Source organism: Dreissena polymorpha, chromosome 6, assembly GCF_020536995.1.
Source record: "Dreissena polymorpha isolate Duluth1 chromosome 6, UMN_Dpol_1.0, whole genome shotgun sequence".
Taxonomy (NCBI): domain Eukaryota; kingdom Metazoa; phylum Mollusca; class Bivalvia; order Myida; family Dreissenidae; genus Dreissena; species Dreissena polymorpha.
Window position 1 is genome coordinate 97,892,351 of NC_068360.1, and position 16,562 is coordinate 97,908,912.

Below are 16,562 nucleotides of genomic sequence, written 5' to 3' on the forward strand. Positions count from 1 at the left end.
CACGCGGACACTTCATTTCACGATCATTCGGTTATATCACCTTGCGGTATACAGGATTACAATGTAAAGAGCCGTGTCCCTGAAAGTTCAGTAAATGAACGCACAATAGTGAGAGACTAAAACGCCTATGTGAATGTGTGATAATCGAAACCATAAACATCGTACCATTGTTACTGAAATGGTAACCTCAATGATAATTATAGGGCATATGCATTTGTATTTACATACTACAATATATTGAATTGCAATGGTCAGTGTCTGTAAGCTTAACATAATCGATATTTTAATCATTGTTGTTAAACATATTTTCTATTCATACTGGAACATGTTATTGAGAGTGTATTGACCTCATATAAACATACTTTATTATTCCCTCAGAATGCAGCGTCTACATAAATTGCAAGTGTTTAACTAAATTGTACTATCATTTACGAAGCAGGTTTACTACTGATCATATCATTTTGAATTGCAGACAACATACATATTATTTTAAATGAAGGAAATCATCGACATTTATTATTTATAACAAAAAGGGCGTTAATTACAGGTAATGTATAAATGCAACATATATTTATTCATGACTTTCGATATCTTTATGATATAATGATTGGTTTATTATATTTTTTTCACGAACGATATGATGCATTTGATTCACATAATATCAAACAGATTGCTACATGAACGGGTATAATAACAATATAAGGCCATGCTTACAGTATTAAAAACTTGGATTTATCAATACCATCGGTTTAAAGGGTTAAATATTTTTGAGGAGTTGAGTCTAAACATGATTTATTATGTTTTATACATGTTTATATTAAGCTTATAAAACAATTGTTTTAATGATCATTAATGTTTTATTTGTACGAGTGATTCGAACCTTCAACGTGCTCCTTGTGTTTAGAAGTTACTAAAGCACAAGATGATAATTCAATATGCTACACATCACAAATATGATCAAACTTCAATTTCAGGTTTGCTGGTATTTCATTAGGTGTTTACATTAAATCTACAATTTGTGTCCTGCATTACACTGTAAAAGTATACGAAGAGTTTAACAAACGACTTTTGTCAGTTTAAGGCAAAATCGCGCGGTAATTTAAGATTATATGACATCCCCTATTTATATAGGTTATGCCATGTTTCAATTTACACACCGTCTTATTAGCTCAACGTAACTTGCAGCAGATAAATGTAGACGAAAATTGAACCTGTAAATAGGAGATAGGGGCATATTTTGTATTTTGTCGTCCATGTTGAAAAGTAAATTCATATAATTATTGTATGCATCCATGAAATTAAATCTGAAAATATTAACAATTAAATGATCTTTAATAAATTCACGTTTTATTACCATAAATAAAAATCTAATATATTTGTAAAGCACACGATGCCAATGCAGAGTTGTTATGGTTTGCTATTCGTCATCTATATTTACAAACATTGAAGAAAACTGTTTCAAAGAAACATAAAATGCCAATCATCTGTTTATCATTCGATACCGCATGTGCGTCTGGTTTAAAATCCATTTCACATGGTGTGTTAATTTATCGATAGAGCTTAACATTAGGAAAATAATGTGTGGATGAATTCAAAAATAAACATAAAAAGCTCAACATGCATAAGAAAAATAAACTTTATGCAAAAAGAGGTTAGGTTTTGATGCGGTGTTATAATTGCGTCTAGTCATTAAAAACATGCACTTGCATCTACAAATATACACAAGTTTTAGTAAATAATTCGAATTTAAGTGTTATTCTGAAATTCATTACATAAATAGAAGGACACACAATATATGCTAGCAAGTGCACAGCCATTTTTTTCTGAATGACAAATGAAGTGTATTGCAAAAAAACACTTAATTCTAATTGTACATATATAATATTACAATTGTTATATTAACACTGCTTATTTGTTTCATTATAAATAGTGCGTGTTTTCAACACTATCAATTCAAATATCAGTCATATGCTCCCATGCCAATGCGCTTTTCACATATACACGTATGTAACTAGCACTTCGTATTATATATGCAACTGTTTAATTTAGTTATTTTACAAATGCAAGAAAATACGTTACTTTGTTTAATTTTCAGTCTTCGATAATACTAAATTAACATATGATCTGTCTTTTCTCCCTACTGCACAATCATTATCTGAAGCTACAGATTCACGGTTAAAAATACTAATCCCCTCTGTGCCGATTCTTGATATGGCTGAGTACACATGAAACGAAGTTTCAGCGAGTGTCTCGTACTGGTCCCTCTGCTGGGATTCTGAAATACAACAATGGCTTTAATTGATTTCAAGCGGTTCTGATAGTCCTCAAGTGGTTTTAATTTAAATTGGTAAAACGGCACTGACCCCATTTCAATGATCGATCTTTGTAATGTTTTGAAGTATGTTAAGTCTTTTTCTGTATATGCAATCAATTACATTAAATACACTTTTTATATAATGACAAGAATAATTCATCTCGTATGGATATGTATACATTAAAACAGATCATATTGATGATTGTTTTTCAATTCATACGAAAAGTTAAGAATTATACACATTATGGTGTTTTCATAAAGATATAAAACCAAACTGTTTGACCGCAGCATACATATTTAAACAACATAAATGACATGCATAAAAATATGTATACATTTTAAAAATTCCTATAATGTGTTCACTTTATAAGATATGGCAATAATTATACGCATTATTGTACTTTCATCAACACAAAGAACCTGATGGTTTGATCACAGCATACACATTTAAACAACATAAATGACATCTATCAGCTTATTCACAAACAGACAAACATACCAACTCTGCATTCTTCATATTCGGAGCTAGTATTGACAGCTAAGACATTTGTCCTGGAGCAAACAATATGATTCATATTTTTGCTTACAATTAAGTGCACACGTCTGGAAATAATTAACATTAGACGTAGAATTAATTAAATGTTGACGAATAATTAAAACCAGGCGCAGTATTATGTTCAAATCTGAAGAAAAATGAACTGTAAGCGCAGTATCAAATATATCAAAATGGCTGCATACTGTCCTTTGAATAAGTCATCGTAAGGAGCACTAGCATCAGGCTTTCCTGAAAACGGATAAACACTAGACTCGACGCACACTCAGTGCTTAAAACATACTTAAAAAGTATTACATCTATAACTTATACTTAATTATTTATCACCACTTAAAGTGTGTAATTTAAGGATGATGCTCAGCTCCAAAATAGGTCATCAAAAAGTATACTATTATTATCCGATACAATTATGGTCAATGGATAAGTAAAATTTTTTAATCTCAGCAGTTGACTGATATGTCCTCACTGTGATCACAACATTGTAACAGTGCACAATAAAACGGTACACACGATTGTGAAATCAAATACAAAGTAAGTCAACTGGGTATATAATAACTCATTGAGGCATTTTGCTAGCTGTTAACTCGATATATTCATGCATAAATTGTGCAATCCTATTACATGTATATATATATATATATATATATATATATATATATATATATATATATATATATATATATATATATATAATACAATTACTACAGAACATACATACTTTTAAAAGTAAATGTGTTTCTACATTTCCAAAGAATTATGCAGATGACTATCATAAGAATTCCACCGACAGCCACTCCCACTGCAGCCCCGACAGGTGAAGATGATCCATTATCTAATTAAATGCATAAAACAGTGTGGTCTGATATGTGTTTTTTTACAGCCTTATTATAAATCACATCTTTTGACATATTTCATGTTATGGTGATTAGACGTATTTAAAATATTGACAGTGTTTCAATATCGGTAGCCAATAAACACGGAGAGAAAAAAATACAATTGAACTATTTTATTAAGTGCAATTATTAACCTTTCTAATTACATTATGAAATAAATTATGTAATAAATCATTTTTAAATGTTTATGAATTAACTATTGTTTTTTTAAATCAAGCACCCCAGTTTATCATAAAGAATGGTTATAGGGCAAACTGTTTTAGGATCGTGTGGGAACGTATGGTCTACGGACACACCGAACACCCGACCGATCGACCAACCGATGAGGTGCAAGAAATATATCCACGCTTCTTCGATACTGGGTTCAATTAACTTTTACATATATATCTCATTAATATTTAACATGCATTGTCGGCATAAATTTTTGGTAATTATTTAAACCTTCTCAAAATATATTTAGCGCGCATACTCATTATTGATAGAATCTGTTTTACACATTAATTTTTTCTAATAAAACACGATATGGTTGTTTATTAGTTTATTAGTTTTATCAGTAAAATACGGCGATATTTTTTAAACACTTACCAAGATTTTAAGTGCAGTGGCATTGATGATAATATTTTACAGCTTTATTTTGCATGATAAAACAATACGATTTGATGAAATAGCCATCTGCATAATGCCTACAATTATACGTTATGAAATTTATATACACGAAATTCGTCATTTACCTATACTCAATTATTCATTGAACGCCTTCATCTTAATATTATCATAAACATTTTCAACTTGCGTCACCGCCTTATAACGGCAAATGCAAAGCAATGAGGTCGAAATCGACATGCATAGTGGAATTCTTACCTCACGTGTATATTCAGAGATAATGGAAAAAAATGCATACCAGCTTTGGCTGCTCGCGTAACCAATGTTAAAACAATTGTTTGCTGTGATCTTCCAACTGAATTTTCTGCGTACATTTTGAATTGATAAGAGGTTCCGGCAACCAGTCCTTCAATCGCTATTCGAGTGATGTTTTCAAGTTTAGTTTTGTAAGTCCAATTTTTGCCCGTTTCTTGTTTATATCCAATAACGAACCATTGATTTTCCCCGCCGTTAAATGCCGGTTTCCATTCAACGATTACAGTGTTGTCTGTTACCGGATCTTCAGATACACGGAAATGCTCTGGTATAGCTGGCTCTTCTGCAAATATGAATTGTAAAACACCTTTTATCTATCCATCTCTAACGACATAATGTGTAAAAAGTCGATCTGAAATACGCAAATACAATATCTCAAGTTTTGACTTTAAAAGAACTGCATCATATTATTACCTTTCGTTTGAATAACAAATGTCTGTTCTGTGGTGCCAATGTCATTGTTCACTTTTACCGTATAGTTTGTAAAATCGTCTGCATGAACTTGAAATATTGAAAGGTTTGTCTGAAGTCTGTCTTGAGAAATTTGAATATGACGTTTACTCGTATCATTAACAATAAACCAGTCTTCATTTACTTTCTTCCGCCAAACAAATGCCGATGAAGAGCTTGGCGGAGGATACGCCATGATAGTGTACGTTAGAATTACACTACTGTTAATTTTCGTCCAAACTTTAGGTGCCGGTGGCATAAAGGGAGAAGATCTCGGTGCACCTTCATAAACAGAAAGTTTAATTATTAATCAATACTTTAATTGAAAATGGTTAGCAACATAATACCGTTACGTAGAAACAGAAAACAAATACATGTAGTAACTCACATTTGATCTTGATTTCAATCTCTCGCACCTGCCGCACTTTATTGTGCGTGTTGTTCGCCCTGCATTGGTAGATACCCATGTCATATTCACATCGTGCATGAGGAATATATGCGGATATTGTGTTGTAATACTTTCCACTCAGTAAATCATTTTCACCGCGAGTATTATTTATTAGTAGCATCGAAGGCAGAGGGTCGCCTTCAGAATCACAGTATAATATCACCGTTTCATTTTCGTTTACCGTAATAGTTTGCGAATGCTCAAATCCGCTGGCATAAAACCTCGTTATATCGGCGGCGTCTACAAAATAGATAATGCAAAATATAAAAAAGTTTAAATATATGAGACGTCAATAACACTATAAAAGACGTTTACGTACATATATATACGTATTTACCATTCACTTACATTGTACATCAACATAAAATATCGTTTCATCGTATGCCGGTAGTGCACAACATCCTGTAGGTGTCATTGTGGTGTTTACTCTGCATTTATATAAGCCTTCGTCAGTGGTCTGCATGTTTGGCAACGCAAGTCGTTGCTCTCGTCCAACAACACGAGATGTATTCACGTGTATCCATGTAAAATTCGTCTCAGGTGGATTTCCAAGTGTGTAAGGGCACGTGGCAGATAAAGCCTGGTTTCTCAAAACGGTTTTATTCTCTATATTATGTACGGCCACCGGAACTGAAGTGATTAATTACGCAACGAGTACATCGCAATGTAGCATCGTTACATGCATGGACGCGTCTAAGTCATAGTATAATAGCTCTACATATTACGTTGATTTATTATGTGACTAACAGGAGGGAAATCAATGGTTCTGCACATAGAATGTGTATTAAATGCTACTTTAAGATAAATATACAAAGAATACATGCTGAAACTTACATAATATGTCAAGTGTAAATATGACATTTGCATGCCCAATTATGACTTGTGGTGGCAATGTTGAGTTAATAACATTATTGACATCAAGTGTGTAAGGACCCTCCAACAGTACGCGTGGTATTGAGAGTTGTTGTCCATCTTGTTTTATTCCGCCTGGCAGTGTCCATGAATAGCTCGTGGGAGGGGGGTTACTCTTACTTGTACAGTTTATATTTATTGGTTCATTTTTTATTGCCCGAATGGTATTTACTGTTATAAACTTATCTCCGATTGAACAGGTTGGGGTTGACGGCGAGTCTGTAAAAATTCAACTATGTTCAAGGTATTTTTATCCATGGTATCCATACTGTTAATGTTTAAATAAATTATGGAATAGTAAATTCGTGTGTCCTCCAAAGGGATTAACATTAACATTTATTAGATATTAAAGCTAATACAATGATAATAGGCAGTCAACATAACTATGAGTTAATTACACGAAAAATTTGGATAAGGTATACCTTTTTTTTTGTTATGAACCTATACTGATGGTTTGACGTAAGTTTTATAATACAGATATTAATATAACAACAGACGTCATTTATCATGCGATCACACGAACAAAATAATCATACTCAAACAAAATATAATTATATTATATAATTTTCACTTAAGGGAGATCAGATACATATTCCTAAAAGGACGACTGAAGGATTCAACAACATTTGAAATATATTTGTATTATTTTCAGTGAGTAAGTCATCTCATTGAGACAATTACACTTAAACGATACAAATTGAGTAACTGGTAAAGTATTATTAATATTTATGCGTTAAACATTAATTAGAGTGAAACATACTCACATAAAATGTTAATCCGTAAATCAGTTGTATTAGAATGTGTTTGTGTAGTTCCATATGCTGGCTTCATAACACTTGTGGCCATGCAGGTGATCATGTCTGTGTTTACTCTATTCTCCCATTTAAGTTCAATTAATGTTTTGTTAATTACGGAACCATTCGATAAGAGCCATGATATATTTGGCGTTGGATTTCCAGAGGAGTTACATTCCAGCGGAACAGTACTGTTGAGTGTTACGGAAATATTGTCGCCGATAATAACTGATTTGTGTAGAATGGTCGGCCTTGATGGAACAACTTGAAAAAAGAGAAAAAAATACTGATGTTACACATGTTATAATGGATACTAAAACAAAAAATGGGTGTCCAAAAATATTGAAAAAGTAATAACCAATAATGGTTGTTTACGATTACATCAGTCAGTTCACAATAATCCGCTTACCCAACACATTGATATTGAGCCGCGCGTTTGATGTGATATGCCCGTATCCGTTTGAGACTTTGCAATAAATACTTGAACCATGATCTGCCATTGTAGCGGTAATTGTAAGAGTACTCATCGTTACGTATCGTATTGTTTCACTAAAGCTAAGTAATGTCAGGTTTAAATCATCGGTGTAATCCGACGGCGTGTTTTTGTCTAAATACCAAGTTATAGATGGTTTTGGGCGGCCCTCAGACGATATGCATTTAATGACGTTGGTGGTAATGTTTTGTAACACGGAAATCGTCGGTGTGGCAGGAGTCAACGTTACAAATGTCACCGGAACTATAGATAAGGAGGAAATATATAGAGTTATGTTATTCCGATATATATATATATATATATATACATATATATATATATATATATATATATATATATATATATATATATATATATATATATATATATATATATATATATAACCATAATTCTAAACAGTTTTAAGCTTTTTACACTAAGACGTGTAAGCCATAGGTAAATGACATTCGTCGAATGGTTATGTTCCAAGTAATAAAATGTATAGCAAGTCGACTGGAATTTATAATGTAAACATATACCTGAGTGTTCTAAAGTTAGCGATGCATTGTTCGTTGTATAAGGGATGGAACACGAATAATTGCCAACAGATGAACGTGTAAAATTCATAATTGTCAGATTAAACGTGCTTTCCACAGCGTCGTATGTTAAATGATACAAACTCTTGTTCACCACACTAGATTCCCCAAACGCATAGCTTGCTACATGCGATCCATTATGATAAAAATTTATAAAATTTGTTGAGGAACACACCTGATAAGTCAGAGAAACACGAGATCCCAGATCCACCAGATTCGATTTCGGTGACATGGTTATATTACAGGAACTGATTTCTGGAACATAAATAAGAGAAAACGGTAATGAAACGTAATGGACAGTGTATCCAATATAGGAAAACAGAAATGTGCCGACTGATAATCCGAATGATCTCTTGAACACATAAGTATCTTTGTAATAATGCATACGTACCTTTTACATGTAGTGAATTTGTCAACCACATAGCTATGGTCAGTAATGATAGTTTCATCTTGAGCCCCTGTTGACAGTTTTCGCAAAGTGACTTAAGTGTATAAAAATTCAAATACATGTAGATATGCTCATACTTAATCAATTATACAAATATATCAGATATAAGACGTCTAGTAGATGCTAATATAACGAAAAGATAACCTCGTAAATACAGTACCTAATAACTTCAATTTTGTTCTTCTAAATAATATAATTGAAATAAACGTTATGATTGCTAAACGCCAGAATAATAATATTGCACTCTGCTGTTTATATTGTTATTGCTTCTGCTACTACGAATAGAACAACATCAGCAAACAAAAGCTTCAACAACAACAACTTCAACAACAACAACAACAACCACCACCACCACCTCCACCACCACCACCACCACCACCACACCCACCACCACCACCACCACCACCACCACCACCACCACCACCACCACACCCACCACCACGACCACCACCACCACCACCACCACCACCACCACCACCACCACCACCACCACCACCACCACCACCACCACCACCAACACCACCACCTACACCACCAACAACACCACCAACACCACAACCACCAGTTTGCTATTTGTAGCAAACATAAATATAAATAGTTACTGCATGAAGAAGTTAACCATAATTTTCAACGTACCAAGGAGTTGCACTTGTAAGATATTGCAGTTCAGAGTTATAGGCATTGTGGTTTACCTCGCATGCTGATTGCCAAAACAAAATATCTGATGTTTCATTTGAATTTCATTTAAAGTTAGAGAGCTATGTTTCATGCAAACATCAACCTGTATTTTAATTTGCACGCCCGAATTATAAGAACAAAACGAGCAGAATCATGCTTAAAAGATGGACATAGTAAGTGAATGTTCATAAAGACATGAAACAACAGTTAACGTTATATTTTAACATTTGTTATAAATAAAGAAATATGGAGATGCTGCACCTAATTTGTTCATTAACCTTAGCTATGACCCTTAAACATTTCTGTGTCAAACTTATACCTGTAGTAGAAACAGTGACTTGGAGATTTTGTACGTGGACTATATACAAAGCATTACATGGACGCCGACGCCGACGGCGATGGCGAAGCTCACATTTTATTGCGTAGTAGGATTCACTATAACACTGCCATACTTATTGCGATTTTCTTTTTCAACAGAAACACTAATTTTCTAACTTGGACGAGATATTATCAGAATAAAAGTTCCAAGAAAGTTTCATGATATTTGACGAAGGGTATGGCTTTTAGAATATTCATAACATTTCACTACAGCCATATAAGGAAATGCCACCCCCCCCCCCCCGAGTCAATGGTTTTCATCGGAAAAATATTATTTCCAAATGTGCAGAGATAACATTTAAACAGGTATTCGTTAGTTTCAAGTTTCATGTTGATTGGACTAAAATTGTAACTTCTAGTGTTATTAAGGTTGAAATATAGCCATTTAAGACAAACAACTCCGTCGTCGGCGACCAATTGTTTAAAGACTTATTTTTTTGAAATCTGCTAAGATGTCGTTAGAACCCATGTTTGTATTAAGTTTCATGATGATATCACCAACCAACGTGACTTCAAGAGTGTTTTTAAGGTTTTACTATAGCCTAATCAGAACGAAAGACTGCCCAGACCGACGGCCGAAATGTTTTTCAACAAATCGAAACCATTTTCGAACTCTGATGTGGCATCATGATTACAAACAAGTTAATTAAGTTTAACGAAGTTTAGATTTAACTATTTTTTAAGATTATTACAAAGAGAACAAGGTCAGCACGTTTTAAATTTAGCCAAATAAGTAGCACTGAGTTTTCAACTCATATTTCTTTAAATTGATCTAGTGACGAGGTTTCGACAATGTGATGAAGTTAAAATTTGGCCGATATATTATTGCCACAAATGATCTTATCGCATGAAGATTGGGTACTAATGCCGCCAAACCACCAGTTAGGAAACTGACAAATCCCCTTTAACTAGTCAACAAATAATAAAAATACAACGGACCATAATTCAGTCAAAACAGAAAATGTCATTTCTTAACAGAACAATTAATTTCCTAACGATACGTTAAGTTCATACAGTCCTGAAAGTTTCTAGGCCTCTAGAATTGTGACAAGTTCTTCTAATATTTTAAAGGGTTGCCTTTTGTTTGGACGCAGATGACCCATATTTGAACTTGATCTAGAAGTTAAAAATGTTAAATATCTGATCAAAATTAAATAAAAATGTGGCCTCAAGATTTGATATATTTGCCAAGCTGTTGTACGCACACAACCCAGATTCAAAGCCGGCATAGAGAAATGTTTTTACCAAGTTTCATAAATGGTGAGTGATACATGTGGCCTGTATATGGGTTACAATGTTGTACTAAGATTTGACCTGGTGACCTAGGTTTTAGACGTACATAATCCATATTCACAGTCGGCTCATTTATTGTCAAGGTATATATTCTGTTACATCTAACTGCTGCCTCTAGAGTGAAAAATAGCTAAAAGAAAGTTGACGACGCACGATGGACGCAAAATATAGGATGATAACAAAAGCTCGCCATAAGCGTTTCATGTTTCGTTTAGCTGAAAATGTACGAACAATCGATACGTATAACCAATTGAGAATCTCGATATTATTTTCAATTACACTGCATATAATTACGGTTATCAAATATGTTACCATCGTGTGCGGATTGTGTGGCCTATGATCAAACTATTTACCAAACATGCATAAACAACGGGAAAAGGCGGACTGACGATCCGTGTTGGAGTGGCGAATCAGTGCGGTATGGCTGAATACTCTTCCGCATATATTTAGAACCAACATATATTTAGGATAAAGGTCTTGTGCATCCCAAAAATCATTGTGTATAGTGCAAGTGGCAATTGTGCCCAATACATCCGTTGTGTATGACACTAAAAAAAAACATTGATGCAAGTTTAGTGCGGGTGTATGGTATTTAGAAGAAAAGTGGTAGGGGTAGGGTCAACGAATTGGCAGATTGCCGTATAATATGTCTGATTTCGTTCGGGGGTCCAAGGAGGTAATTCGCATATGGTAAGGGCACACAATCATCCCTGGAATGTCTTATTACCACAAAAATTATTCCAATATTGGTATTAAACATGAAATAATGTATTCTAAATTTGCGATTTCCACGGCAGACAACACTTGAAACCTAAAGCAGAGAATGATATCTAGATGTATTTCCCTTTGATTTAGCATTTTTAAAACTTATTGACACCGCACATGTCAATATATCCATATATGGATAAGTTTATACTATGTCAGGGACAGTGACCGCATGTTTACTACAATAATACCGATTGAGGGATAGAATTTGATCATAACAACACTCAATCAAGAAAAGTTATATATGCAATAGTTTTAAGATTAATTTATGAAGAAAATGAAGAGGTTATCTGCAATTACTATTTAACGTTCTTTAAGTTAAAATTTCAGTGTGGTGAGAATACCCTTTTGAATTTCGACAGGTAATACAATCGCAACCCAAGGTTACGTTTATTCAAAAGCGGTACATCTTCCTGGTCGCGATATCGTAAATGAAGTGCTTTTCATAAATTCAAATATTGACACGTCTAATTAGCGGTTTTTAGATGATTTATCGCTACGACAGATCAATGTTGCATAAATCTGGGGTTATTATTTCTGCATATATAACCACACATACAGATAAGTACATTCAAGAAGAAAGTATATATCAGGCATCGGAAAACACAGTTATAATTCTTTAAATAATTTATATGGTAGGTGTATTAACCGGCTCCTGTTGGACTCGGATTTTGATGTAGTATGTATGGTCCCCTGGTAATGTGGGCTAGGTTTATTATACTTTGTTTATAGTCCACATGCTCTGTAGGTCTTGGGTTCAGCTAGTGTGCACAATCATCGGGTTCTCTGGTATATATATATATATATATATATATATATATATATATATATATATATATATATATATATATATATATATATATATATATATATATATATATATATATATATATATATATATAAATATTGTGGGTATATCCGCCTGGTACTGTTGGCTTCGGGTTCTTAGATAGTATATAAAATCACCGGTTTATATGATATCTGATTCTGATATAGTGTGTATTGTCACCAGGTTATGTAAGTCTTGGTTTTTTTTATGTGGCATATATAGTCACCGGGTTATGTAGGTCTCGAGTTCTTATATTGTGTGTATAGTTATTGGGTTATGTGGGCCAGGGGTAATTAAATAGTTATCAACGGGTTATCTAGGTCTGGGGTTTGATCGAAATGGTATAGTCATCGGGTTTTGGGGTCTTGGGTCCTTATATAGCGAGTACACGCTCACCGGTTTGTGGTAACATATTGTAAAACAATATGTGGGTCTCTTGACAACGTCGATATGGACATGAGGGTAGGAGGCCTCGTTTCGGATAAAGTTGGTATTGACAAAGTGGTATGCATGTCTCTGGTTCTTATGTACCGATTATAGGTTCCACAGTATGTGGCGCACGTGTACTTGTCGGTATATGCAAAACGGTTTGCGGGTCTCGGATTCTGATATATCGGGTAGAGGCACCCCTTTTTGTTGGTATCATGTTTTGACCTTGCAAGGAATTAAGCAATACGACGGTTTGTGGTTATCGGGTAATGATAACCGAGTATATGATCCATGGTCAGTGAGTATATAAATATCGGAACAGAGAAGGCGGCTAAATAAGTCGACACATAGCTTGGAGTTGAATTAAAATTACATAAATCGCAGTTGATTAGTTAAAGGGGCCTTTTCACAGATTTTGGCATATATTGAAGTTTGTCATTAAATGCTTTATATTGATAAATTTAAACATTGGACCTAAAAATCTCCAGTAAAAAAACCAAGAATACAATAAAAGAAAGAACAAAAGTAACCATCGACTGAGCTCGAACAACTGACTCCTGGAGTCCTGGAGTAAAAAGTGTTTCGCTTAGACCACTCGGCCATCTGTGCTTATGCTATGAGGTGATGTATTTTTTACTTAATATAAGTAATCATCGCAGTTTCACAAAATATAACGACAACAACATAACTTTCCAAATTATTCAATTGTTTTGCGTTGCAACGCTTTATAATTTTCAGGTTTTCAAATCGTCAAAAGATGCATGTAATGGATATTTTAGAGCATGGTAAATGTTCAGTATTACAACTTCCTCACAAATATCATAATTAAAACGAAAATTTGCTAATCTGAAACAACTTTTTTTATTTTGTCAATTAACCAAAACGTGAAAAGGCCCCTTTAACGCTTCTTTAAGCTTCATAACATTTGTTTTGATTTTATCTTATTGAACTTGTTAATGTATATTCCTGAAGTTTAAGAGCTAATTAAGTCTGTAACGCACATACTATAAATCATCATTAGCTTCCTCGATAAGTATCACCTTCATATTAACAAAGTGTAGACTACATTTTGCAAACAATAATTTGCATGATCTAGATACCTTAAGGTTACATTAACCAAATATTGACTTAAGTACGCACCCATAGTATATGTTGATCTGCAAACGACAACTCTGCTATGCGATTGTTATACAGAAAAGCGAATACGTTTTGTTTTGTGTTTTAAAACTATAAAATCGAAAACGCGCTTTTCCTTAAATAGGTAGTACTTATAGTGAAGTAAACACATTTAACGATAAAATGATCACATAGAGAAGTAAATCATAGCCACTATTATTTTACCTGCCTCTTTGTTTTTACTCCCAACGAAACAATTAAAGTACACAAATGTATTAACTGTAATTTATGAATACCATAAAACCGCTCCAATCCAATAAAGGATTGATGAAACTAAAGAAACATTATTAAAACATAAAATACTGTTAACACAGGCTTGTCTCTTTTTATTCAAAGGAACTTAATATGTATTGCTTGTATAAATGTAATGTCTCAAACAACGGCTCATTACATCAACTGTTAAGTTCACAAATGCATGTTTGAGAACATTTTCAATCAGGTTGAATGAAAATCATGCACCAATAATGATGATCTGACACTTCTTAATCACAAGCAGATGTAGTTTCCTTGTGGTGCAAGTGCAAATAGAAGTATGCGAACAATATTGCTTTTCTTTTTATATTATTCTCTTGTTTGGAAAATATGAGCGAACACGTATGTGTTTTCATATTTGATTTGCAAGCATGTATGTACAATAAAACGACTGCACACTGGTCGATCTTAACAGAAGAAATGCAATTAAACACAGGCTCGTTTCGCACATGCAAGGCACATCTTACAAAAGTATCACATTGCATAAAGAACGTTTGTTATGCTATCAAAGCTACCTAAATATTATAAAACATTCTAGTGACAAGTTGAACATGGGTGCACGACCTGTCATTTACGGAATCTTGTTTCAGAATCAATATTTATTTTTATCGGCATTTAATTAATATTATGAGTTCTTGATGGGATAAATGTGTAAATTTGTCATCAGATCAATAAGTTGACTTAAATGATTATGATGAACCAGATATGGCTATTTATTATTTTATTTACGAGTGATATTTCTCGCTTAATGATAATTAATCGCATCGTGGATCTATTCGAATACAATTTATAGGAGATATTTGAACATAATTCATATGTTCATATTCACGATATTGATGACATCCGTTCATTAAATAAAGAATTTATTAACAATTTATTTGATGCGTTTGACGTGTTACTTTGGGTGTACATGTTGTATATTTAAATAAACCATTAACTAGAGATATGTTGAAATAAGGAGTAAAAGCCGAAACATATAAATAATAAATTAGTGGCTTCGGAAAATGTTATACTTTTCAGTTCCCAAATTTCCGGATATTGAATAATACACATTCTTTGATATAGCATATGTTTTTGCATGACGTCACACCCAATTAGGTACATTTGCACAACTTTGCATTTGAGCAATCCGTTTAAGAAGAAATTAAATATGTTCAGTATCAAAACCATTATAATAGGTTTTGCATTGTATAATGTAAATTGAATTCTAAGATGCCGCTGCCTTGTATGGGTCTATGCAAATGTACATCAACTGTATCGCCTAAAACATTCACCACAGTCGCTCTCGTGACATCGAGCGTTATTTTGGTATTATACGTTACAAACTAGCATAGCCTCATATTTAGCCGATTAGAAGTCGAAATTAGTTGTTTACAATGACATGCAGCACATGTTGGTTGTTTGTGCTAAAAATAAATATATACAAGGGCAAGGTTAGCAGTAGTATTAAAATATTGCATATATATAAGAAGACAGTAAGTGACAAATTGCCCAAAGAAGAAGACTTAATCAAGTATTAAATATACTGTTGAACTGCCCTTGTGCCGTAGCTTTCGACAACACCATATAAATATAACTAACTCTCATATCAACAAACAACTATAGCATCCGAAAACCAACTTTATTAAATCCGCACCAAACGTTTTCTGTAATTGTAAAAGTGTGTATGCTTTTGGGTGACTTCCTTGTTTTGTCGTGTTCGGCTATGTGAAATATAAACATGTTTAGATTAAACGTTTTGATTTTTATTGGATATATACATATTATAGGTAAATAACTATTAACTACTACAATTATGGCCGTCTTTCATAAAAAACTTCATAAGCTCTTGGCTTAATGTAATTTAGTATTTAATCTGAATAAGTTATCATGGATATTGTTTTGTAAAAAGATTTACCCGTATTTATCAAATTGCACTCATGTATCAAATTACCATTTTAAATATAGCTTAAAGGTTTGTGTCT

General features: G+C 33.3%; 1 protein-coding gene across 1 annotated transcript; it reads right to left on the reverse strand.

Annotated features, from left to right (window-relative positions):
• Positions 1-1,360: 1,360 nt before the first annotated feature.
• LOC127835925 (synaptogenesis protein syg-2-like) lies at positions 1,361-14,519 on the reverse strand. Its single transcript, XM_052362346.1, has 14 exons — positions 14,512-14,519; positions 8,742-8,832; positions 8,294-8,605; positions 7,692-8,018; positions 7,253-7,546; positions 6,411-6,707; positions 5,925-6,206; positions 5,517-5,816; positions 5,093-5,410; positions 4,662-4,961; positions 3,586-3,699; positions 3,053-3,098; positions 2,814-2,866; positions 1,361-2,275 (listed from the first exon to the last, which is right to left on the reverse strand). Exons 2-14 carry the CDS (start codon positions 8,797-8,799, stop codon positions 2,085-2,087), a joined length of 2,892 nt encoding a protein of 963 aa, XP_052218306.1. The 5' UTR covers positions 8,800-8,832; positions 14,512-14,519; the 3' UTR covers positions 1,361-2,084.
• Positions 14,520-16,562: the final 2,043 nt, after the last annotated feature.

Excerpts from the sequence above, each read along its gene's own strand:
- LOC127835925 (XM_052362346.1), bottom strand. The coding sequence starts at position 8,799 with ATGAAACTATCATTACTGACCATAGCTATGTGGTTGACAAATTCACTA. Across the intron at positions 6,708-7,252 it reads TTTACGGATTAACATTTTAT|ACTCGCCGTCAACCCCAACC; the intron begins GTGAGTATGTTT and ends GAATTTTTACAG. Across the intron at positions 6,207-6,410 it reads ATTTACACTTGACATATTAT|TTCCGGTGGCCGTACATAAT; the intron begins GTAAGTTTCAGC and ends TAATCACTTCAG.